This window comes from Cupressus sempervirens, chromosome 5 (assembly GCF_028749045.1).
Source record: "Cupressus sempervirens isolate cs-2001-9-10 chromosome 5, ASM2874904v1, whole genome shotgun sequence".
Taxonomy (NCBI): domain Eukaryota; kingdom Viridiplantae; phylum Streptophyta; class Pinopsida; order Cupressales; family Cupressaceae; genus Cupressus; species Cupressus sempervirens.
This window is the reverse complement of record NC_143122.1, coordinates 420,768,444-420,792,613: the sequence shown is the minus strand read 5'-3', so window position 1 is coordinate 420,792,613 and position 24,170 is coordinate 420,768,444. Positions and strand designations below refer to the sequence as shown.

The 24,170-nt window shown below is 37.6% G+C and overlaps 1 protein-coding gene across 9 annotated transcripts in view; it reads left to right on the top strand.

Moving 5' to 3' along the window:
* Positions 1–24,170, top strand: part of LOC149556577 (putative LRR receptor-like serine/threonine-protein kinase At1g06840) — a 345,044-nt gene that overhangs the window by 89,950 nt on the left and 230,924 nt on the right. For 8 of the 9 annotated variants that reach the window (XM_089830949.1, XM_089830951.1, XM_089830947.1 and 5 more), the window contains 3 exons: positions 22,922–23,065; positions 23,234–23,305; positions 23,508–23,579. The exons of the other annotated variant lie outside the window; for it this stretch is intronic. In XM_089830949.1, the coding sequence (XP_089687075.1) occupies positions 22,922–23,065; positions 23,234–23,305; positions 23,508–23,579 (288 nt within the window). The remainder of the gene's footprint in view (positions 1–22,921; positions 23,066–23,233; positions 23,306–23,507; positions 23,580–24,170) is intronic. 9 annotated transcript variants of the gene reach the window in all.

The window sequence follows — 24,170 nt, the reverse complement described above, 5'->3', positions numbered from 1 at the left end:
GATTGAATTGAAATCCATTTTGATCAAAGTTCCAAAACTCACAATCAATATCTAGAAAATGTCATCACATAACACCTTGAATCGGCACAAAGTTTGAAAGCAAGTTGTCTCTTTTATTGATAACAATTTAGATTTACATCCAAGCACAAAGTCTTAGAGTGCACATATAAATTTGCAAAATTTTCTTGCCTTGCCAAAGATGATTATTTACAATGAACTCCCTCCTTTAAATAGGAAAATAGGAGAGGAAAAGGTGGAGGGAAAAGGAGAAATCCTCAACCACATTGACTTATCTTCTAACAAACTTCTAACTAACTAATTTGACTTATTCAAAGTTGCATGCCTAACACAGTTGCAACTTGACTACATGAGTTGTTTGTATAGGGACATGTCATCCTGTACTTACACCATATTTGTTCTTTTTGGGTGGATATTTTGCAACCGATAGTTTTGAGTAAGATCGAGTTACAAAATAGGATGACTAGCTATAGTGTGCGAGACAAAGTCCCACCTACCTTAAAAGGATGGCTCCCCCTTCTCACCGTTACTTGGATCAACTCAAAGTAAGCAAGAAGTTGAGAGATTTGAAAGGGTATTACCAATATTATTTCCTTTTAACTTTCAAAAAAGAATCCACTTACCTCTAGAGCGAGTAATGGGCAAGATGAAACTTCTAACTACACTTCTACCTAAAGTTGTAAATAGTGATACTAATAAACCAACACTAACTCAAAGGCTAGTTGAAAGCATACCAGTTTTCTTTATGTCTAGTCTTAATCTATACTATAAGAATAACTTTTACTATTGGGCTCAAAGAATTCCATAAGTAAAAGTAACTTTTTTTTTGAATTAAGAAAGAGATACAAGCTATAGTCAAAGCTCCTAGTCTATACATCTCCACAATTGCTTCTAGCCAAAGCTTCGACTCCAATTGCTTCCTAGTTCTTTATATTCAATTATCAAGAATGCAAAAACACATGAGTCAAAGATAACAAATGTAAATTACAGTCAAAGCTTCCAACTTGTACTATTCACAATTGCACTCAATTAAATTTCAGCTCCAATTGTTTCTTTGTATTCACTTATCTTTCAAAATAGTACTATACAATTAAAGTTATGCTTGCACAATTTCTCTAGAGCTCTCTTGCATACAATAAAACATGATTTTTGCAATGAGGGGACACTCCTTTATATAGGCAAAGGAGTTGAGAAAAAAGAGGAAAAAGTGGGATATACTCAACCAACTTTGACCCGGCCTAACTAACAAGAGAAATTATTGGATTACATTTCATAAGGACATGCAAATTGTATTACATGTAATTACACAATTTTATGCAATACATTCTCTTCAATCTATAAACATGAAAAAGAGAAGAAAAAAGACAGAAGAGAAGTGAAACAGTCCTAAGGATTGTTTTTAAGTGCTTTAAATTTGATGATGACATCATGTACTATAGGAAGATATGAGATTTCCATTGTATTTGATATAGCTTCTATTGTCATTGTGTTGACATATGCTGATTTTGTGAGAACCAAAATCTTTAAAATCTAGATGAGCATTTTAGTATGATCTTATCTATAGCATATCTTGGTAGAGTATATGGCTCTCTTTTGAAATAGCCAACTCTCAAATAAGTGAAAGTTGGAAACTGCAAAAACATAGCACCAAATTGATTAACCTTATTCCAAACTTCATCTGACACTCACTTGATTACCAATTGTTTATCAAACAAATATCTAAAATATCCAAAAAATGCATCTTGGACTCTCTTGAAATCATATTTGCTCTTTGTCAACGTGATTTGATCATAGTAGTCTTAGATAGGAACTTATAACCAATCCCCTTGGTAGAAAGACCTAAGAAAGATCCCATAGATGCAACTATGTAGACCAAGTAGGAGTTCATGTAAAATGATGTTGAAGTTCCAACATTAAGCAATTGCTCACAAATAGCGGTATTGATAAGCTTACCTCGGAAGATAGGTTCTTCATTGTCAAAGATCTAGAAGATGAATTATACATCCAAGGCTCAAAATCACTTGAATCCTTGAGGCCACATATTCTACTAAGGAGGGTAATCTAGTCTTTGCATTCTGGGTTAAAACTAGATCTATGAAGGGTTTTAGGCCATCTTGAAAAATTGTTTCTTTTAGAATACAACTAGTAGGAGTATATAGTTTTGATAAGTTGCCTTATTATCATCCCATATCTCCTATGACATTTCTTTTGTTAGATCCACACATTCTGCACTCTGAGGCACCTTGAAGATCTGTTGAATAACCTCGGGATCAAGGCTAATGATAAAATTCCCATCCTCATTTTTTATTGTCTTGGTCTTTCGACTGGAATGCTTTGCACATCCCAAAACAAATTCTGCTTCTAGGACAGCCATAGGGAAAGTAGACACCAAGTGAATATTGCTCTTCCTGATACGTCTCATTTCTTGATTTGTAGAGGCTTCAATCCTTTGCAAGAAATCAGCCATGTCAACATGTCCAATCTCTGTGTCAGAAACATTATCAAGAGGTGATGAAACTTGAGATGTAGTCGCATTAGCTAACTCTGTCGTATTAGTACTTCATCTTTCTTTTGGATTTCGAGGATGAGGGCATGTCTAGTGGTGGAACATGAAAATTCTAAAATTTGAACACATCATTAAAGGATATTGATTCCATAAAGATGTCAATTCTGGATCAGCAACAAAGGATCTATGAAGGGCAAAATGCTCAGAGTATGGATCAAATACTCAAAGATCGTGTAATAATCTTAAAAGGCATATGCAAAGGCTGAAATGTGATTCTGGGATATGAAAACATGTAAGAAAGGATGAGCACTTATATAAATGCTTTGAGGAATGAAAGTCAGATGCATGGGAATACATGTAAATGATGACTTTGACTTTTAAAGAGTGACCTTAGTAAAAATCGTGTTCTCTGGAGGTCATTACTTGTAAAGTGATTTACACGTAATCATGATATGCAATTGGATTTGGTGTATGGAAATGCATGTGAGTCGGAATGAAGAATAAGATTACATATAATCGCATATGGAGAATGAGATGCAAAGTGTTATGGCATGTAACGACGGATGTGGAATGAAATGATGCTCTTACATGAAAGGGTGAAAAGTGGAGTGAAGTGAAATGCACTTAAGTTCTTAGGAAAGAACTTGCAACTTCTTCCTAAAGAAGAAAAACGAAAAAGAAAGCAAACAAACAACGAAAACAAGCACAAAACAAATACATACCTTTGGTCTGACTCAAACATGTGAACAAGCAAGTTGCATTTAAGTGCAAATTCAAATTTGGAGTTTGGGGAATATCCAAATATGTGAAAATGAAAGTTCTCATCATATTTAAGGACAAAATGCCCTTTATATGGCATATCTTTCAACAAGTGTGCAACATTAAGCTAAAATATGCAACAAAATAGCAACATACGCATAAATTAATGAGCAAGATTGAAAATGTCCACTTAGAGATTAAATTGCCAAAATAGCAAGATTTATAGAGTTGAAGATCAATTCTTCTCCAAATCCGAATTCTCAAAGAACTATTTGACTTCCTCCACACTTGCAAGTAAGGGGTGATAAATGAACATTCAATGGTCGGTTTTAGCATGTTTATGCCCAAAACGTGCTTCCTCTTCCTCAATAGATGAGACATTTTTGCAAAAAACTAAATGTTTGGACGTTATTTACAAAAAACATAATCTTAAAATGCTATGTCACAAGTTGTTTTTGATCTTAGAATGCAAAAATGTGCTCAGCAATGAGAAAGATATAGATTGAAACCCCAAAACAATTCATCCTTGATAAAAAATGTGATCCAAAATGCCAAGAAATGGACGTTTTCTAGAAAAATTTGGTCTCAAAACATCACAAAAAGCAGCAATTTTTGTATGGATTCCAACGTTGAATGCATGGAAATGCCCAAGGAGGAAAAAATGACCTTGGTCTTGGAGATTTCAAGCCATGACATGGACAGATCTAGGCATTCTTGGTGAAAAATGTGTTCTTGGAGGAAGAAAACATGAAGTTTTTTGCCCTTGAATCTTCAAATTCGGGTTCTATCTTTGCCAATGCATGAGAAGAGATGCAAAACGCACTCTAGGAAGGGCAATACATATTTGAAATAAGATAGATTGGGATCTTTATGCAAATCGCACTGTTGTAGTGCATTTTGCATATTTTAAATTACATGCATTTGGTCTCTAAGTGCAAATCACACTCTTTGGAGGTCATTGCATATTTTAAAAACTTGTCAAATTAAGCCTTTAGTGCAAAATTGCACTCTCTGGAGGTCATTGCATATTTTTAAAAAGATTCAAATATGCAAGTCTCGCTCTAGAATGCCCATTACATATTTTAAGTTACATGCATTTACATGTATAAGTGTTTTTTAAAATGCTTTTTTAGTGCAAATCGTGGTCTCTAGAGGCCTTTGCATATTTACATGTAAATGGGTTGAAAGACATGTAAACACACAACTTAAGTGATTAATTAAGCACATGTCTTATTGATTTTTGAGGAGATATCACTTAAATAGGCCAAAAATAACATTTGCATAATACAATAAACATTTAATGAGAAAACATCATTTCAAAAAGTAATATTTGAGTTATATGTTTTAAATAAAACATTAAGTTACCCAAAAATAAATCAAACTTGTAGTTAATATAGTCACTTAGTGAAAAACTAAAAAGCAACTCAACTTAAAAATATAACATAAAGTGCACTATAGCTACGTAAAATGATAAATTTAAATGATAAAGTAATAAAAATATAACATAAAGTGCACTATAGTTATTTAAAGTGATAAAATTAAATGATAAAGTAACTTAAAAACATAACATAAAGTGCACTATAGTTATTTAAAGTGATAAATTTAAATGATAAAGTAACTTAAAAACATAACATAAAGTGATTTTAAGTTTCTTCAAAAAGTGAATGTTAACATTAAAATATAACATGATTTTTAAAAATCATACAGTTGCACTTGGAGAGTCCACTTTTTGGGCATTAAAATGATTATATCTTTTGATTGCCAACTCCAAGTAAGCCCTAAGATAGACCAAATTGAAGGGAAAACCAAAAGCAGTGATTTGAGAAAAACCAAAAGACCAAAAGCTAACACACTAAAAAATGAGAAAAATGATGTTGAAGGCTTAAAAAATTAAGCATAGGCTCAACAAACAGAAAAACTAAAAGGACTTGACAAAAGCCTTCAGTAAAAGGATTCATTATATCAATTGGAGTCAATTAATTGATCAGTGTTATCCAATTAAATAATGAGCTAACTCAGAGAAAAAACGAAACTAAAAAAGCTTTGTACTGTTACCTACTTTTATGGTGACAAAATGCAGGACAACATCTGGCTCTGTTTGGAGAATGTTACTTGTTTTTTCTTGGAAACAATGTGTGACATAGAATCTTGTTGTCTAAGTGCCTTCATCGACTTCATTGGGTAATAGAGTTAGGCGACTCAAAAACAAAACTAAAAACAAGGACGCTCTGACTTGAAACTAGGAAACTATGTACAAGGGGTACTTATCTGATAATCATTGGAAGTAATGTTCAGATGTTGTCCACTATGAGGCAATGACATTTGTGTTCCATCACAATATGCAAGTCAAAAATTGTTTTTGCTTGTAATTTGATGAATTGTAAAAGGTCCTCGCCAAAGAGAATCAAACTTTCCGTGCATGCCTTTTGGTTCTCGCTTCTTGTCCCAGACTAGAACAAGATCACCAATTTGGAATTCTCTATACATGGCCTTTTCATCAAAAAGAACTTTGACTTGTTGTTGGGGACCAACAAGTGTATCAACCACCTCTTTCCTTCGTTCCTCCAATTGCTAAAGAAACATAATTCTTTTATCCAGAGCATCTGAATAAGTCTCAGTCCGGGAAGCTCTAAAGTTATTAGAATCTCAACATTGATCTCATATAGCAATTGAAAAGGTGACATTCCAATTGCCCTCCTTGGAGTAATTCTATCAGCCCACAAAGCATCAAACAATGCCTTGTGCCAGGTTCTTTGATTTGATTCAATCATTTTCCTCATGATAGTCACTATATTCTTATTATTTGATTTTGCTTGACCATTACCTTGTGGATAATAGTCGGATGCATGTGTGAGAGTTATCCCATGATTGAAAAAAAACTTAGTCACTTCCTTAGAAGAGAATGCAGTTGCTTTGTCTGCAACAATTTTGTTTGGAACACCAAACCGTGAAATGATATTTTGTTTCAAGAAATCACAAATTATTTCTGACGTAGAGCCTTTCACAGGAATGGCTTCTACCCACTTAGTAAAGTAGTTTGTTGCTGCTAGGATGTGAGTGCGACCCTTGCTTGAAGGTGGACTAATAGTACCATCAATACCCCACTGTTGAAAAGGTTCTTTAATCACTACTAGCTTCAATGGTAATGCAACAAGTTTTTGTTTACATACGAATTGTTGACACAATTCGCATTACCTTACCCATTGATATGCATCTTGAAAAATTGTGGGCCAGTAGTATTGTGCTCTTAGAATTTTATGTGCGGTGAAAGGTGCAAAAGAAATTTCCACCACGGGCTTGATTATGGAAAGAATCCTGTAATTGGCCTTGCCAATAGGCTACTAATAACCACTAATACTGAATTGTGAAATTTCGTCAAACATTTGACATGCAAACTAAATACACTGCTGTAAGTAAAATGCTGAATAAAGGAAATTGTTGTACAACAAATCTACTCAAATAGCTGATGTAAAATGGTGCTAATATATTTATTCAATGATAACCAAATGCTTTTACATATGATATGCAATTTTCAACTCAAAGCATTACAACATGGCACATTACAAACAAACCCTCACTGGCTGAATGCAACTGAGAATTTCTTGCAACTACAAACTGAAATGAAAGAACCTGGATTGAGAAAATGCTGGAGATGAATGCTGAAGACGAAATGATGAAAATGCAACTTCAACCTGCCCTCAAACTTGTTGACCGTACGGCTTGGAGGTACAGTCGTACATGTACGGACTGGTATGACACCTGGCAAAAATAAATGCTAGGCTGAAAGGTACCGAAAATGCTATGGAAATAATCGCTAGGCTCCAAGGAAAATTCTCCCATAAAATAAAAATCAAACTCCCAGCCAACAGTGAGATATGAGCAAAAATGTATGTCTAGGCTGAAAATCGAACCTTGCTGGAAATGTCCAAATAAGCCCAACTTGAAGTAGCTGAATACCACTTCCAAAATGCAACCCTTAAAAGGATGTTTCACCTCCTCAGTTATGCAAATCTTTAGGAGACTCCGTTCCTAATGATCAAATGACAATTTGTAGACCAAGATGGTGCCACAAATGCTCAAAGAGAAAAGTAGGTGTAAACTCAAGTCTTGGGATGTCCAAATGAGAGGCTAAGCACTCTATTTATGCACTTTTCTAAGAAGCTACTAAGAACTTCTAGATGTATCCATAAAATATTCTTATGAAATTCTTTTATAATGCACTTTTATATAAAAAGTAACTTTATAAAATAAAAAGTGCAACTCACCTCAAAATTATAATATTTTGGCCCCGCATAACACATAAAATAAAAATATAATAAACCCCATCTCTTCAAGAGAAAAATAGACCATCCAACCCCCAAATAATCATTAGAATGACTCTCACCAAAATCGTTTGCTTACAAGAGTCCATGATAGGCAAATTCATTGAAAATGACATGTCACTAAAAAGGGACATGACAGTCCGCCCCTCCTGAAATTGCTTGTCCTCAAGCAATCTAAAAGCTAGATGTTGCAAAATATCTTCTCCCTCCCATGTGGCATCCTCCTTGGGTAAATCTCTCCACTTCACCAAGTACTCTCTGATAGTCCTCCAACAAAGCTGTCTCTCTTTGTTGTCAATGATGCACTTGGGAACAAGAACCAATTTCCCTTCATCATCCAATGGAGGAAGAACTGCTGAAGGCATAACATGCTAACCCAATGCCTTCTTGAGTTGTGACACATGGAAAACATTGTGCACCTTGTTGTCAGTTGGAAGCTCAAGCTCATAAGCCATCTCACCTATCCGCCTGATAATCTTGAAAGGGCCATAGTATCTAGGCTTAAACTTCTCTGACCCCCTCTTCCTGAGAGTAGACTGTCAGTAAGGTTGCAGCATGAGGTAAACCATGTCACCAACCTCAAAACTCCTCTTTGTCCTCTTCTGATCTGCATACTGCTTATGCTGATTCTGTGCTCTAGCAATATTATCTTTGAGAGCATCAACAATGTCCTTGCTCTCCTGAAGCAAATCCCTAGCACGAGGAACTCTAACATTACTCATAAGCAAATCAATAAAGCTCGGTGCATTATAGCCATATAGTGCTCTGAAAGGAGTCATCTGAATAGACATGTGATAGGTAGTATTATAGCAATACGCACATAAATAAATCCATCTAACCCATGTTTCCTACTAACCAGCCACGTAGTTTCTCAAATATCCCTCCACCCACTTATTAACTATCTCTGTCTTCCCATCAGTCTGTGGGTGGTAACTGGTGCTAGGTGTGAGCTCAGTACCACATAAATGGAACACCTCCTACCAAAAATGACTCAAGAACTTGCTGTCCTTGTCACTCACTATGCTCCGGGGTATCCCATGTAGTCTGAAAATCTCTCTGAAAAAGACTTCAGCCAGCTGCACTGCCATGTAAGTAGTAGTGATGGGTAAGAAGTGTGCATACTTTGTCAACCTATCTACCACCACATAGATGCAATCTCACCCTTGGGCCTTAGGCAAGCCTGTAATGAAATCCATGAATATGCACTCCCACTTCCTGTTAGAGATGGGAAGTGATTGTAGGAGCCCTGCTGGAAAGGTGTGCTCTTGTTTGTTCTACTGACAAATAGGGCACTCTCTAACATACTGCAACACATCTGCCTTGAACCCCTTCCATGTGAACCATTCCCCTACTTGCTTGTATATTTTGAAGTATCCCGGATGTCCAACTGTAGGTGAATCATGAAGTGCTCTCATAACAATACGCTTCACCTTCGATCCTGGGACTAAGAATATCCTGTTCTTGTAGATAATCAAATCATCCAGAAGTGTATACCTGGTATCGATAACTGTCCCCATCAATAATCCTAGATGCCCATGAATCTCTAGCATACTCAGCAATGATCAATTGCCTCCAATCCTCTAATATCTAAATCATAGAGCTGAGATGTGGTCTATGAGACAATGCATCTGCTACCACATTCTGAGTCCCTTTCACATAGGAGGTGTCAAAATCATAAGCCTGCAGTTTACTAACCCACTTTTGCTGCCTGTCATTGAGATCTCTCTGTCCAAGGAAATGTCTTAAACTATTGTGGTTAGTTTTAATGCAAAACTTATCACCCACTAGATACTGCCTGAATTTAGCCAATGCATGCATAATAGCCAACATCTCCTTGTCATATATACTAAATGATCTCTTTGGCCCACTGAGCTTCCTTCTCTCAAATGCAATGGGGTGCTTGTCCTGCATCAAAACAACACCAATACCCTCTCTAGATGCATCACATTGAAGCTCAAATGGCTTCGAAAAGTTGGGTAATGCTAACACAGGGCATGTAGTCATGATCTCCTTGAATTTCTCAAAGCAAGCTTGTGCCTTAGGTGTCCAAACGAAGGCTCCCTTCTTCAGCAAATCTGCCATAGGAGTTGCATGGCGTGAATACCCACTGACAAATCTATGGTAGAAACCACACAACCCAAGAAACCCTCTCAACTGTGTCAGGTTCTCTGGAGTAGGCCAATCCACAATAGCACAGATCTTATCAGGATCCATCCTTACTCCCTCTGCACTAATGATGTGACCCAAATACAATAGCTCTGTCATGCCCAAATCACATTTGGACTCCTTAGCACACAAGGACTCCGACTGTAGGATCCCCAAAACTATCTCCAAGTGCTCCATGTGCTCCTGCCAAGTTCAACTGTAAATCAGAATATTATCAAAGAAGACTAACACATACTTCCTCAACTGGTGACGGAAGACCCTGTTCATGGTGGACTATAAAGTAGCTGGCGCATTGGTCAACCCAAATGGCATGACCACAAACTCAAAATGCCCACAATGACATCTGAAGGCAGTCTTCTCAATATCCTGCTCTCTAACTCTGATCTGATGGTAGCTGGATTTCAAATCAATCTTCGTGAAGTAACATGCACCGTGAAGCTCATCAATCAACTTATCAATCCGTGGAATGGGGTACCTGTTCTTGATTGTCCTTTTGTTCAGCACCCTATAATCAATGCACATCCTTAATGTACCATCCTTTTTCTTCACCAACACAACCAAAGAAGCAAAAGGAGACTTGCTAGGCCTGATGTGACCCATCGCAAGAAGCTCCTTGATGGTTTTCTCGATCTCATCCTTGAACCTCTTAGGATGTTGTAATATCCTCCCCTATTTTTTCCAAATAAAGAAACTTGCAAGCTACTTTATGATATCAATTAATTTACTTAATAACTCAACATAGCATTTTTGTCAAACACTTGGCACACATACTACAATGTATAGGAAAACCTGAAACTTCTTATTTGCTAATTAAATATTGGTTTTTGCCATATAAATGTGCTCATACAATTGTTTAACATGCTCCAACAAATATCAGTCTCATATTCAACAACTACAATGCAAAAGTATTAAAATTTGACAGAAGAAACTTGGAATTAGTTGCTGTAGTATTTTTGCAGATGTAGTTGGCAGCCTTCCAAACCCTCAAATCAGCAAGAATAAACAATAAACTTGTTGCAAATACTGTTCATGCACTGTAGCAAATTCACTATTCATCTGTACTGTAGCAAAACACTATTCATCCGTACTGTAGCAAAACACTGTATGAATCCGATTTTACACTCTTTTTGGCAACCACGGATGCGTCCCCTTTCTTTTGGCATCATCTGTAACTCATTCTGAACAATTTGAATCTGTCGTCTTTTTTTTTTTTCTATTTGAGTTTCCTTCGCCCGTTACCCCGCAGAAGAGGCCAACAAAATTATGCCGTAACCAAGCACACCTTTCCCACCGACCTCTGACCTCCGACAAGCAGATAACCATAGGAGGAATCTTGAATCTGACCTCCGCAAATAAGGCAAAACATTATTCCACGGCAGATCAAACAAGAAGGAGAGACAACCCGCATGGAACTCAGAGTGCGGCAGTGAGTTAAAGGAGGGAATTGAACACGAGCTTTCGAGCCTGAAAATGGCGTGAATAACCCGCAGAAAGAGGACCTCCGGACAGGTGCCTGCGGAGCACCTCCCGCGGAAGAGGTCCGCGGCACCTCCCGCGGAGGAGGTCCGCGAACACCTCTCGCGGCCAGGTGCCCGCGGGGCACCTCCCGTGGAGGCTTTTCCTTTTTTTTTTTTAAATATTTTTTTTTTTGTTTTCTTTTTTTTTTAAAAAAAAAATTTCAAATGTTTACCGTATGGGTAAATTAAAACAATGCATACAAATAATGAACACGAACACGAACAGTAGAATTATATTCGCATATGTCAGAGATACATTATGCTTCATAAGATGAGTAATAGAAGATAGAAGATGATTTACAATGATCCTAGATGGGATATAAATACTATCCGCCGAACCTTCCCGAAGGAGTCCGTCGGCCACAAACATTATGTCCGCTACAAACCATTTACCTGTCGGCTACAAAATACAAAACACCGACGACAATCATTCCGTCGGCTACAAAAACACCGTCGGGACCATCCAGTCGGCTGACACACATTGCAGCTCAAAAGACCTGGTGAAATCTGGAATGGCTAAAATAGGACATGTACTCATCAGCTCCTTGAACTTGTCAAAACAATCTTGAGCCCTCTCTGACCACTTGAAACTGTCTCTCCGTGTCAAATCTGTAAGTGGTGCTGCTATCTGTGAAAATCCCTTCACAAATCTGGAGTAGAACTCGCAAAGCCCAAGAAATCCCTTGAGTTGTGAAGTGTTCCTCGGTGGTAGCCAATCCAGAATGGCCCTAATCTTGTCTGGGTCAACCCGAACACTTCCTGCACTAATAATATGCCTTAGATAGAGCAACTTTGTCATCCTGAACTCGCATTTACTCATCTTGGCATATAATGACTCCCTCTCTAGAATGCTGAGCATTGCATCAATATGCTTCAAATGTTCTTCCCAAGTACGGCTGTATATCAGTATATCAGCAAAAAAAATCAACACAAACTTCCTCAACTGATCTCTGAACACTCTATTCATACAGGACTGGAAAGTGGCGGGGGCATTAGTCAATCCAAAGGGCATGACTAAGAACTCAAAATGTCCGTAGTGGCATCTAAAAGCTGTCTTCTCCACATCCACCTCTCTAACCTGTATTTGGTGGTAGCCGGATCTCAAATCAATCTTAGAGAAGTAGCAGGCACTGAGCAATTCATCAATAAGCTCATCAATGCACGAAATAGGGTATCGGTTCTTGATTGTCTTCTTGTTTAGCTCCCTATAATCAATGCACATCCTCATTGTACCATCCTTCTTCTTCACCAATACTAGTGAAGAAGCGAAAGGACTCTTGCTTGGCCATATGTGCCCCATGTCAATCAACTCCTTAATTGCCTTTTCTATTTCATCCTTATATCTCTTTGAATGGTGGTAAGGTGTGATGATAACTGGCTTAGCCCCTTCCTTTAACTCAATAACATGCTCGATTCCCCTATCCGGGGGTCTCCCTAGAGGTATCTCACCAAACACCTTAGTGTGTTTGGTTATTATTTTCTGTACATCAGGTGGATACTCCTGTTTATGTTGCTCTGTCACCTCAGGCATTACTCTGAACTCTGCTGTCCACTGCACCTGGTCGTGTTTGAAGAAACTTTGCATCCGCTTAAGTGACACCACTCGAAGTCTCCCATCTGACAAACCTCTGAGCACTATCTTCTTACCATTTGCCTCAAACCTCATTTCCATTTTCTGGAGGTTAAATGTAAACTCTTCCAGAAACTTCATCCAATTCATCCCAAGCACCATATCCTGATCACCAATGTTGACCACAAACAAATCTCCCACCATGTCATAATCTCCCAAACGAAGTTGCAAGTTGGTGATTTTCTTGGTACAGTTGATTTTGAAACCATCGGCAACCATCACCTTAAATCCCCTATGCTCCTCTGTATGTAGCCCTCTGCGTGACACAAACTTCTCATCAATGAAGTTATATGTTGCCTCTGTATCAATGAGTGCCACAAATCTTTGTCCATCCAAAGCACCCCTAACTTTGAAAGTGACAGCCTCCTGTATACTGGAAAACTAAGCTATCGTGCTCTCACTGCGTGCTCCCTCATGTGAAGAATTATCATCTCCATCTGATTCTGATGATTGCTCTGAATCTCCCTCCACTGACTCTTTGGCTGAAAAGTACTCCATCTGCTTAGCTTTTGCTTTCAATGGACACTTATGTGACAAATCCCAAGGCTCTCTGCAATGAAAACAAAGCTTCTTCTTCTTGAGATCATTAAGTGTCTCATTGTCCAACCTCTTACTTTCCTCCTTAGGTGGCTAAGCCTCTCTATGAAAAGGTTTACTGTCCTTATCTTTCCTCGAAGGGAAACTCTTTGCCTGGAATTTATTTTTAGAAGCTGAAGAGAAATCCATGTCACGAGCTTTCTTAATGGCTTCCTGCAAAGTGGGAGGGTTGAGAGCTTTAATCCACCCTCTCAACGGATCAGTGAACCCATCCATAAATAGAACCAGTATCCTCCGTTCAGATACATCTGTTACTAACACTGCAAGTTTTTGAAACTCTGAAATGTATGTTTCCAATGATCCCCACTGTTTAAGCTGAGCTAACTCCTTGAAATGGAGTTCTGGATCCTTCCTATCAAATCGTTCAATCAATCTCTCCGTAAACTCCACATATGAGGTAATGTGTGCATGTCCCATAGTGACCATACCATGATGCCACCACTCGTGTGCTAACCCATCTAGATGAATTGCTGCATACTTAATAGCTTCTTCCTCAGGCATAGGGTTCAATTGAAAGTATGTGTCAAGCTTTTGAACCCAAGCTCTTGCTGTAGACTTCCTCGAGCCATCATAATATGGTAACTGAAGTTTCCCTACTTTCTTCTGTAGCTCATAGCTCTGGTTCCTGTCATGTCCACGTGGCATATGTTTCATCCGCACATCCATATACTCCCTAAAGGTAATTGCAGCAGTAAAATTTGGACCTCCGGCTTCCCAATCTCTCCTCAACTGGTCCTGTATATCAGTGATTTGGGGCTCTGGTACGGGCTGCTCTGGAGCTCTAGGAGGAAATGTGGGAATCATGGGCCTCAAACTCACTATCCTAGTTTGCTGGAGTGCATGACCGAAATTGTTCCCAACTTGTTCGCCTCCATTATGTGTCCCATCCTTATTATTACCATTCTGATTATTTCCTCCACCCACATTAGCATTCAACCCCATTTGACGAGCCATCATCTGCATCATAAGCTCCAATCTCTGACTTTGTTCTTGTGCTCTCTGCTCTACTAATCGCTGTCCCTGTGCCAAGGTGTCTAATAACTGTAAAAATCTTTCCTCTCCCTGATCTGGACCGGCATTCTCGTCTCTGCCTAATCTTGTATTCCTGTCATCTCGGTCACCCATATTGCTGTCTTGATCAAAGAATACCTCCTTTGTGTCTGTATGATTGGATTCTATGTCCACCTGCATGGATGAACTAGACTGTTCGCTTTGCAGGTTTGAAATCCTATTTTGTCTTGCTCTAGTACTGCGGAAATTATAAGGCCCTTCTCGCATGCTCAAATATAAATGCTCTGATTTTAGTATTTTGACATTTCGTCAAACACTTTTCCTTCTATCCGGCTGTTCCAATTTCCCTATAAGACCCCCACAATATGGCAGGACTTATAGCTCTGGTACTACTGTAATATCCTCCCCTATTTTTCTCAAATAAAGAAACTTGCAAACTACTTTATGATATCAATTAATTTACTTAATAACTCAACATAGCATTTTTGTCAAACACTTGGTACACATACTACAATATATAGGAAAATCTAAAACTTCTTATTTGCTAATTAAATATTGATTTTTGCCATGTAAATGTGCTCATACAATTGTTTAACATGCTGCAACAAATATCAGTCTCGTATTCAACAACTACAATGAAAAAGTATTAAAATTTGACAGAAGAAACCTGGAATTAGTTTCTGTAGTATTTTTGCACATGTAGTTGGCAGCCTTCCAAACCCTCAAATCAGCAAGAATAAACAATAAACTTGTTGCAAATACTATTCACGCACTATAGCAAATTCACTATTCATCCGCACTGTAGCAAAACACTATTCATCCGTACTGTAGCAAAACACTATATGAAACCCAGTATGTTTGGAAACACTGTTAATCCTCCTGACTGTGTCTTTCAACAGCGAAGAGAATGCTAGCAAAGAGAGATTCCGTTCTCCAAGCCCGATAAACAAATATCTAGCAACATAACATTAATCTTCATCCAAGCATACTAAAAAGAAGCTCTTCCATTTCTTTTATAGTGTTCTCACAAGAGCTCAATCCTTCGTTTTCTCAATGTGGGATAAAACATAACTCCCTTTATGTAACTTATGTCTCCAATGTGTTATAAAATAAAAGGGACTCTTTTAATTTAAATATTTCCCACAAACTATAGTCTATGCATTAATAAAGTTAAATATTTAAATTTAACTTAATAAAATAGCTTTATTAATGCATAACAAATCTTATCAATGATAAACAAGTTTTCTTGTCGATTTTAAACAATTACCATCAACATACCGCTGTCACTGGATGTCCAACCATGTCCAAGATGACTTGCTATAAATAGTAAGTATGCCCAAAGTTGCCTCGAAACCCCTCAGAAAGACCTGCAACTGAAACTATCTAGGCCAAATGGCCTCTAAGTCCCTTTGATGTTCTGGTTAGCCTACGGGACTGTGGGGAAATAGGCTAACGACAACATCATGCTATGAATGCTAAAAAGGGGACATTACAGATGCCTGTATGGTGTAATCATCACGGGTTTAGTACCCTCCTCAAACTCAATGATGTGCTCAATACCTCTAACTAGTGGTTTGCTAGGTGGAATGTCACTGAAGACTCTGTTATACTTTACTCTCAACCTCTGTATTTCTGGGTGATACTTTGTCTTATGCTGTCCCTCTTGTGTAGGCATGAGAGTACATACGGCTGCCCACTCAATGTCATCATGTCTTGTTAACCTCTCCAGCCGTTTGAAGGAAGTAGTCCTGATGTCTCCATTCTTGATGGCTCTCAAAATGTGTTGCTTCCCATCCACTTCAAACTTAATCTCCATGTCCTTCAATCTGAAGGTGACCTCTTCCAATGAGTGCAACCACTCCATCCCAAGAACAATATCCAGATCACCCATGTTGACAACATGGTAGTCCACCTTGAACTCATAGTTGTTCAGGCATAAGGGAAAATTTCTAACCATCTTATTACACTTAAGAGTGTAACCATCGGCAACCTGTACTCATACTCCCTCAAACTCCTCAATCATAATTCCAGGACATTCAACAAAACGTGCATCAATGAAATTGTGCGTAGCACTTGTATCAACCAAAGTAATAACTCTTTGCCTCGCTAGAACACCACGTAGTCTAAAAGATCCTTCCTGCTGAATGCTAGACAAGTGTGCCTCTTGAAAGTGCAACTCGGGCTCCTCCTTAGTTTCTGGAGCTTTTGCTTCTGCCTCAAGCTCTGCATCACTATGATCAACCTCATGTCCAGAATTATCATAATCTTAACCCTCGTAGTAAGCCCACATAACCCTAGTGGCCTTCCGCTTAGGCCTCATAGGACAATCATGATCTCTGTCGTAGGGACCCTTGCAGTAAAAACATAGCTTCTTCTTGTGCAAGTCATTCAGTGTCTCCATATCCAAAGGTGCAATAGACTTACCCTTGGTGTCACCTTTTTTGCCCTTGTTTTTATCAAACTTCTTATTGTCCTTGAATGATGAAGTGCTCCTGGAGGTGAACCTACTGGAGGGTGCTGTGAGCTCCATGCTCCGTGCCTTCCTCATAGCCTCCTGCAATGAAGGGGGATCAAATGCCTTGATCCACCCCTTTAGAGGTTCAAACAACCCCTCTGTGAATAGTATAATGAACCTCCTCTTGGACACATCCTGCACCATCACTGATAATCTTTGAAACTCACTGATGTAGACCTCCAAACTGTCTGTCTGTCTCAACTGTGCAAGATCACGGAAGAAGATCTCCGGGTCTTTCTTATCAAAGTGCTCTACCAATCTATCCACATAATCCTGATAGGATGTCACCTGATTATGCTGCAATTTTACCATACCATGTGACCACCAATCATGTGCTGCGCCCTCTAAATGCAAAGTGGCATACTTGATAGTATCCGTCTTTGACATAGGCCTCAATGCTAGGAATGTATCTAACTTATGGATCCAGGCTTGTGCTGTCATTTGTCCACTGTAGTCAAAAGATGGTAAGGTGAGCTTGCTAGTAGCTCGCTACAACTCACTGTCCCGACCTCATCTAGGCCTCCAGTTCTGGCCGCTACTCCTCATTTTCTCTCTTCTCTAACTCAGGTAGCGATTAAAATTCAGCAACTCACAAACATGAGGAGGTAGTGCCTACCATTTTGCATCTGCAGCTCGAAGATCATCTTGAAAGTCCTCTGGCATATCATCCTCTACTGCCTCCTGGGCCACCTCTCTAAGGAATGTAGGACATGTAGGCCTATTTGCAGTCCATGCCCTATGCCTAGGAGCACCTTGTGAACCTGCTACACTTCTGTTATCCAGCTCTAGTGTCCCCCTACCTTGTTCCTGATTCCTTGACTGAGCAACTCTTTCCATCATAGTAGTCAATGCACTTATAGACTAAACTATCTCCTGCTATCCAGTAGCCATAGCCCAAAAGAAGTTTCTAGCCTCATCCTCATCAGTCCTGGGGACTCTAGGTGGACTCTGTGACTATCTTTCACCCATAGTAAGTATATCTTTGAATTCCTGCTTACGCTTAGGTGCTGCTCTCCCGTGTGTATAATACTTGTGATAGCCAAAAGCTGAAGAATGCATAAAGATTCTTTACCCAACAAGATGGAAAGAACACCGCTCTGATACCACTGTAATGGCCCTTGCCAATAGGCCACCAATAACCACTAATACTGAACTGTGAAATTTCGTCAAACACTTGACATGCAAACTAAATACACTATTGTAAGTAAAATGCTGAATAAAAGAAATTGTTGTGCAACAAATCTACTCAAATAACTGATGTAAAATAGTGCCAATATATTTATTCAATGATAATCAAATGCTTTTACATATGATATGTGATTTTCAACTCAAAGCATTACAACATGGCACATTATAAACAAACCCTCATTGGCTGAATGCAATTGAGAATTTCTTGCAATTGCAAATTGAAATGAAAGAACCTGGATTGAGAAAATGCTGGAGATTGAATGCTAAAGATGAAATGATGAAAATGCAACTCCAACCTGCCCTCAAACTTGCTGACTGTACGGCCTACAAGTACAACCATACATGTATGGACTGGTACAACACCTGGCAAAAATTAATGCTGGGCTGAAAGGTGCCGAAAATGCTATGGAAATAATCCCCAGGCTCCAAGGAAAATTCTCCTAGAAAAAAAAAAATCAAACTTCGAGCCAACAGTGAGATACAAGCAAACATGTATGTCTAGGCTGAAAATCGAACCCTGCTAGAAATGTCCAAATAAGCCCAACTTGAAGTAGCTGAATACCACTTCCAAAATGCAACTCTTCAAAGGATATTTCACCTCCTCAGATATGCAAATCCTTAAGAGACTCTGTTCCCAATGATCAAATGACAATCTGCAAACCAAGATGTCGCCACAAATGCTCAAAGAGAAAAGTAGTGTAAACTCAAGTCTTGGGATGTCCAAATGAGAGGCTAAGCACTCTATTTATGCACTTTTCTAAAAAGCCACTAAGAACTTCTAGAAGTATCCATAAAATATTCTTATGAAATTCCTTTATAGTGCACTTTTATATAAAAAGTAACTTTATAAAATAAAAAGTGCAACTCAACTCAAAATTATAATATTTTGGCCCCGCATAACACATAAAATAAAAATATAATAAACTCCATCTCTCCAAGAGCAAAGTAGACCATCCAATCCCCAAATAATCATCAGAATAACCCTCTCACCAAAATCATCTGCCTACGAGAGTCCATGATAGGCAAATTCACTGAAAATGACATGTCACTAAAAAGGGGACATGACAAATCCAGAATCCACACTTGTTGACTTTTATCCACACCCTAGAGAAAAGTTCCATCCACTGCATGCTACAAACTCAGTTGTTTCTCACTTCATGCCTTTCCAAAAGTATGGTGGTTTCATATTGGCTAACATTTTTGTTATACCTGGGTGCCCTTAATATGGGGTGGCATGAACTTCCCTCAAAATCATTTTCTGAATTTTTGAATTCTTAGTTATGTAGATCCTCCCCTTATATCTCAAGAGTCCATCTGTTTTCGATTGATAACCCTCATATTTGATGTCATGAGGGTCCTTTCGAAATGCTTGGTGCACTTGATTATAGAAATCATCTAATGGTAGACTTTGGAGCACTTGCTCCCTAAGCCTAGTGTTTATTGTTATTATAGGGGATATATGCCTTTGCCTACTCAAGGCGTCAACTACTCTGTTTTCCTTCCTCTTGATATAAATGATCTCAAAGTCATAGTCTGCTGAGAACTCTAATCACCTTCTTTGGTGAGCATTGAGATCAAGTTGAGTAAATATGTACTTGAATTTGTGATGATCTGATCTGAGTTCAAAAGGTTTTCCAATTAGATAATGTCTCCACATTTGTAGAGCGTGATCAATGGCTGTTAATTCTAAGTCACGTGGAGCATAATTCGGCTCATGGTTCTTTAACTTCCTAGACTCATATGCAATGACTTGATCTTCTTCCATTAGGATGCCCCCCAATCCTTCCCCCAATGCGTCAGTGATAACAACAAAGTGGCTCTCAAGGTCTGACACTCTGAGTATTGGTGCAATAGTTAGTTTCTCTTTCAAATATTCAAATAATGCTTGACATTTCTTTGACTAGGCAAACTTATTACCTTTTCGCTGCAAGATAGTTATGGGGTATGCTATCCATGAGAAATCCGTAACAAATTTCCTGTAGAACCCAACCAGACCCATCAAGCTTCTGACCTTTGACACTTTCTTATGTATTGACCATTCTTTAATTGCCTTGATCTGGGCGAGATCTACTGCAATTCCTTTTGGTGCAATAGTTAATTTCTCTTTCAAATATTCAAATGATGCTTGACATTTCTCTGACTAGACAAACTTATTACCTTTTCGCTGCAAGATAGTTATGGGGTATGCTATCCGTGAGAAATCCCTAACAAATTTCTTGTAGAACCCGACCAAACTCATGAAGCTTCTGACCTCTGACACTTTCCTAGGTACTGACTATTCTTTATTTTCCTTGATCTGGGCGGGATCTACTGCAATTCCTTTTGCTGATATAATATGCCCTAGATACTGAATTTCCTTTTGGTAAAAAAAACCCTTTGATATTTTTCTGTACAACTTGTGCACATGCAACCTTTGTAGAACTATCTCTAAGTGTTTTTGGTGCTCCTCATTACAAGAGTAAATTAGGATATCATCAATGAATACTTACACAAACTTGTCTAGACAATCTTGGAATACAATATTCATAAGATTCATAAAGGCTGCAGGGGCGTTAGTCAACCCGAAAGGCAAAACTGTGAACTCATAATGTCCATAACAGGCTCTAAATGCGGTTTTATGAATGTCTTTCGCCTTTATCTAGAGTTGGTGGCAAACCGATCTAAGATCAATTTTAGAAAATGGGGACATTACATTTGTGGAAGCAAATGGTATTAGATTAGGATCTTTTGATCCATAGTTGCAAGTTCTATGAGTGCTCTCTGAGTTGCTGAGCACTCTATTTTTTTGGTCCAGTATTTACAAGTTTAACTCTCCATGTTTATAGGCACAAGAAAAACATGGATAAAATTGCCAATGTGATTAAAACATTGGTTTTACATGTTTTTGTAATAAAACTATGCATTTTTTCTTTTGATATGACAATTTTTAACTGAATTTTTGGAAAAAAAATTGTTTTTAAGAAATTTTAATATTTAGTACTCGAACTTGACAAGTTTTTCCAAAGTTTTGTCAAGTTTTTCTTGAGTTTTAGCTGAGTCAAATTTTTTGGGCTTGTCAAGTACTCTCTAAGTTTGAGTTTGCAAGCTATGTTTTGACCTATCTAGATCAATCAAGCAAGGATACACTTATGCCCCAACATTGTGTTTGATTGTTGCTAATGCCTTATATTGCCTATTGAGAGACAACCCACTTTCTCCCAGAGTTGGAGTTAGGCTTCCTAATGTGGATGGCTTAACTGACATACAATTTGGAGATGACGCAACTATTCTCATTGAATCGGAAGAAATTAATGTCAGTGAATTAATGCACAAACTGGACTCGTTATGTGCTGCCTCAGGGAGAAAAGTTTCACTGAAAATCTATCATGATGGGATGGAACTATAAGCCCTCCAACATGGCGTAATAGAATTTCCTTGTCTTGGGTAAGACTCAACTGTCAACTACCTAGGTGTAATACATTTTTCATTCTCCATGAATCCAAACCTGACAGAGATGTGGGAATGGATAAAAGGAAAGATTCATAAGAAGATTGGAAAATGGAATACTCATTACCTCTCCTTATATCTGATGTATAGGGTTGATATAGATTTGTATACCAACATGGATTAGATTAAGCAGTTTATATCTGCTAAACAATTGTGATTATCATTGTAGTTTCCTGCATAATAAGTAATAAATTCAAACATCATTTACTATGCATTAAAGTGCTATGACACTCGTTACATTTTCCAAAACTTCAATTATATGTGAGTTCATTTTTGGTCGTTGAATGCAATCTTTGATATTTATACATTTAAAAAATAAATTTAATGGCTACCTTCCATATGTGGAGCAAACTCATATTCCTGGGCTTGCTGAGTCATTCCAAGTTTCAATGATTTGAATATGGGTTATGGTGAGAAACTGTCTACTCCAAGATCTTGGTAGCCCAAAAACAGAAATTTGTGCTTCTCATTATAATTGTTACATATATGCCTGTACACAAAATGTCTAGTAAAACATATTTTCAGCAAAAAATGAGGTCAAGTTGAAAATCACAGTCCCAACTTTTGACTTATATATATTTCTTTTTTCATTTCTTAAAATATTTGTAACTTGAAATAGCTTTTAATCTGTTTAGAATTTTTTTAGGTTTTCATTACAATTTTGATTCCTGGAACTAATCTGTTTAACTTTATTTTGATATATGAGGTATTGTCCTGTATATCAGTGAGAATCCACAAGATATCTGTCCATTATTGTCAGAGATAAGTAGCCCAAAAGTATTTAGTTGAATGATTATATCTTGGCTATATATAAAACCCTGGAGAACTATTTACCATGTGAATGCGCATTCTGTATATCTCGCATATGCAGAACCAATTACTGCAGCAACCTATTTGAATGAAAACAATTTCTATACCATTAAAGACTAAACAATTTGATAAATATTTCATGTTAAATCTTGATACTAAGTATAAAAAGTTGTTTACATAGATATGATGGTTGAAGTGATAACCTATGTAGCCCAGCTTGATCTTTCTGCATGAGTTGTTATTTCTATGGTTCATAGGGGAGTGAAAAGAGAAAACTGTTTTTATTTTTTCAAAAAAAAGAGAGCTTATGTGTTGGACATGTATCCTTTTTTGAGCCAAATCATTTTTCCCGTGATAAATAGTTTGAGTTGTGATTTTTCCTATGCTATTGTATAGGCTCCTCAATGGCAACAAGATATCAGGTTCATTGCCAGAAGAGATTGGTTATCTTTCCAATTTGGACAGGATCCAAATTGATGAGAATAATATTTCAGGGCCTCTGCCAAAGTCACTCGCTAATTTGACTGCATTGAAGCATCTGTAAGCTTTTTATGGTTATAATTTTGTAAATTTACTTTGGTAAACTGTTGCAGATAAGCATTTCTTGCCCTTATGAATAAGTAATTTTGAAAGAAAGGTATAAATGATGGGCATTAAAGGCAATTTACTTCCATTAATGGTCAATTTTGGTGTTTTGGATGATTGCAGCCACATGAATAACAATTCAATCAGCGGTGAGCTACCAAAAGAGCTTTCCAGACTTTCAAACTTGGTTCACATGTAAGTTATGATCATTATAATTTGGTTGACACAAAACTCAAACATGAAGTGATTAGTCTGATGTTTTATGCAAGTTGTTTACACAGACTAGCTAGGATGATGTAGTGTCTTTCTTATCATCTGTATTTGTTCTAGAGTGATTAGTTGCAGCTAAAGTGCTGTCACACTTTTTGTTGAAACTTAAAATATTTTTCTTTTGCAGCTTATTGGATAATAATGACTTGACAGGCAAACTTCCTTTTGACTTATGGAAAATACCAAATCTGCATATTGTGTAAGTTTTCCTTATTTATGTTATACTAAATGTGAAGATATTGATATAATGATATACAAATGCAATGTGGCAGGCTAGATGCCATAGAGGATACATATGGATAAGTACTGTATACATAAGAGATACCAGGCAAGATGTCAGAGAGGATATATGTGGATAACTATCATTTACATGTGGAAAAAAAGGCAAGGAAAGCACTTAAGGAACAATCAATAGATGGACTATAAGGAATGCTATTTTTACTAGATTTTCATATATGTCAAAATTCAGTGCTAAACAATGTACAAGTGAAGATTAGATACACATTTATTACATCCAGCTCATATCAATTGCCAAATCATATTTCATTCAGAATAAAAGAATAGCATAAAATGTCTTTTGTATTATACATCTGATATTTACAAAACTGAAACGAAAATGAAATACTGAAAGTAATTGCCTCTCACACAATTGCCCATGAGAGTAGCCCCTAATGCTGATATCTATCTCTATCCTATGCAAGTAGATAACATGAAAGAAAAGAATATAGAATAGAGGGTCATAGAGAACTAGTCATTGCCTGTAATGACTGGTCACTCTGCCTTGCTTCAG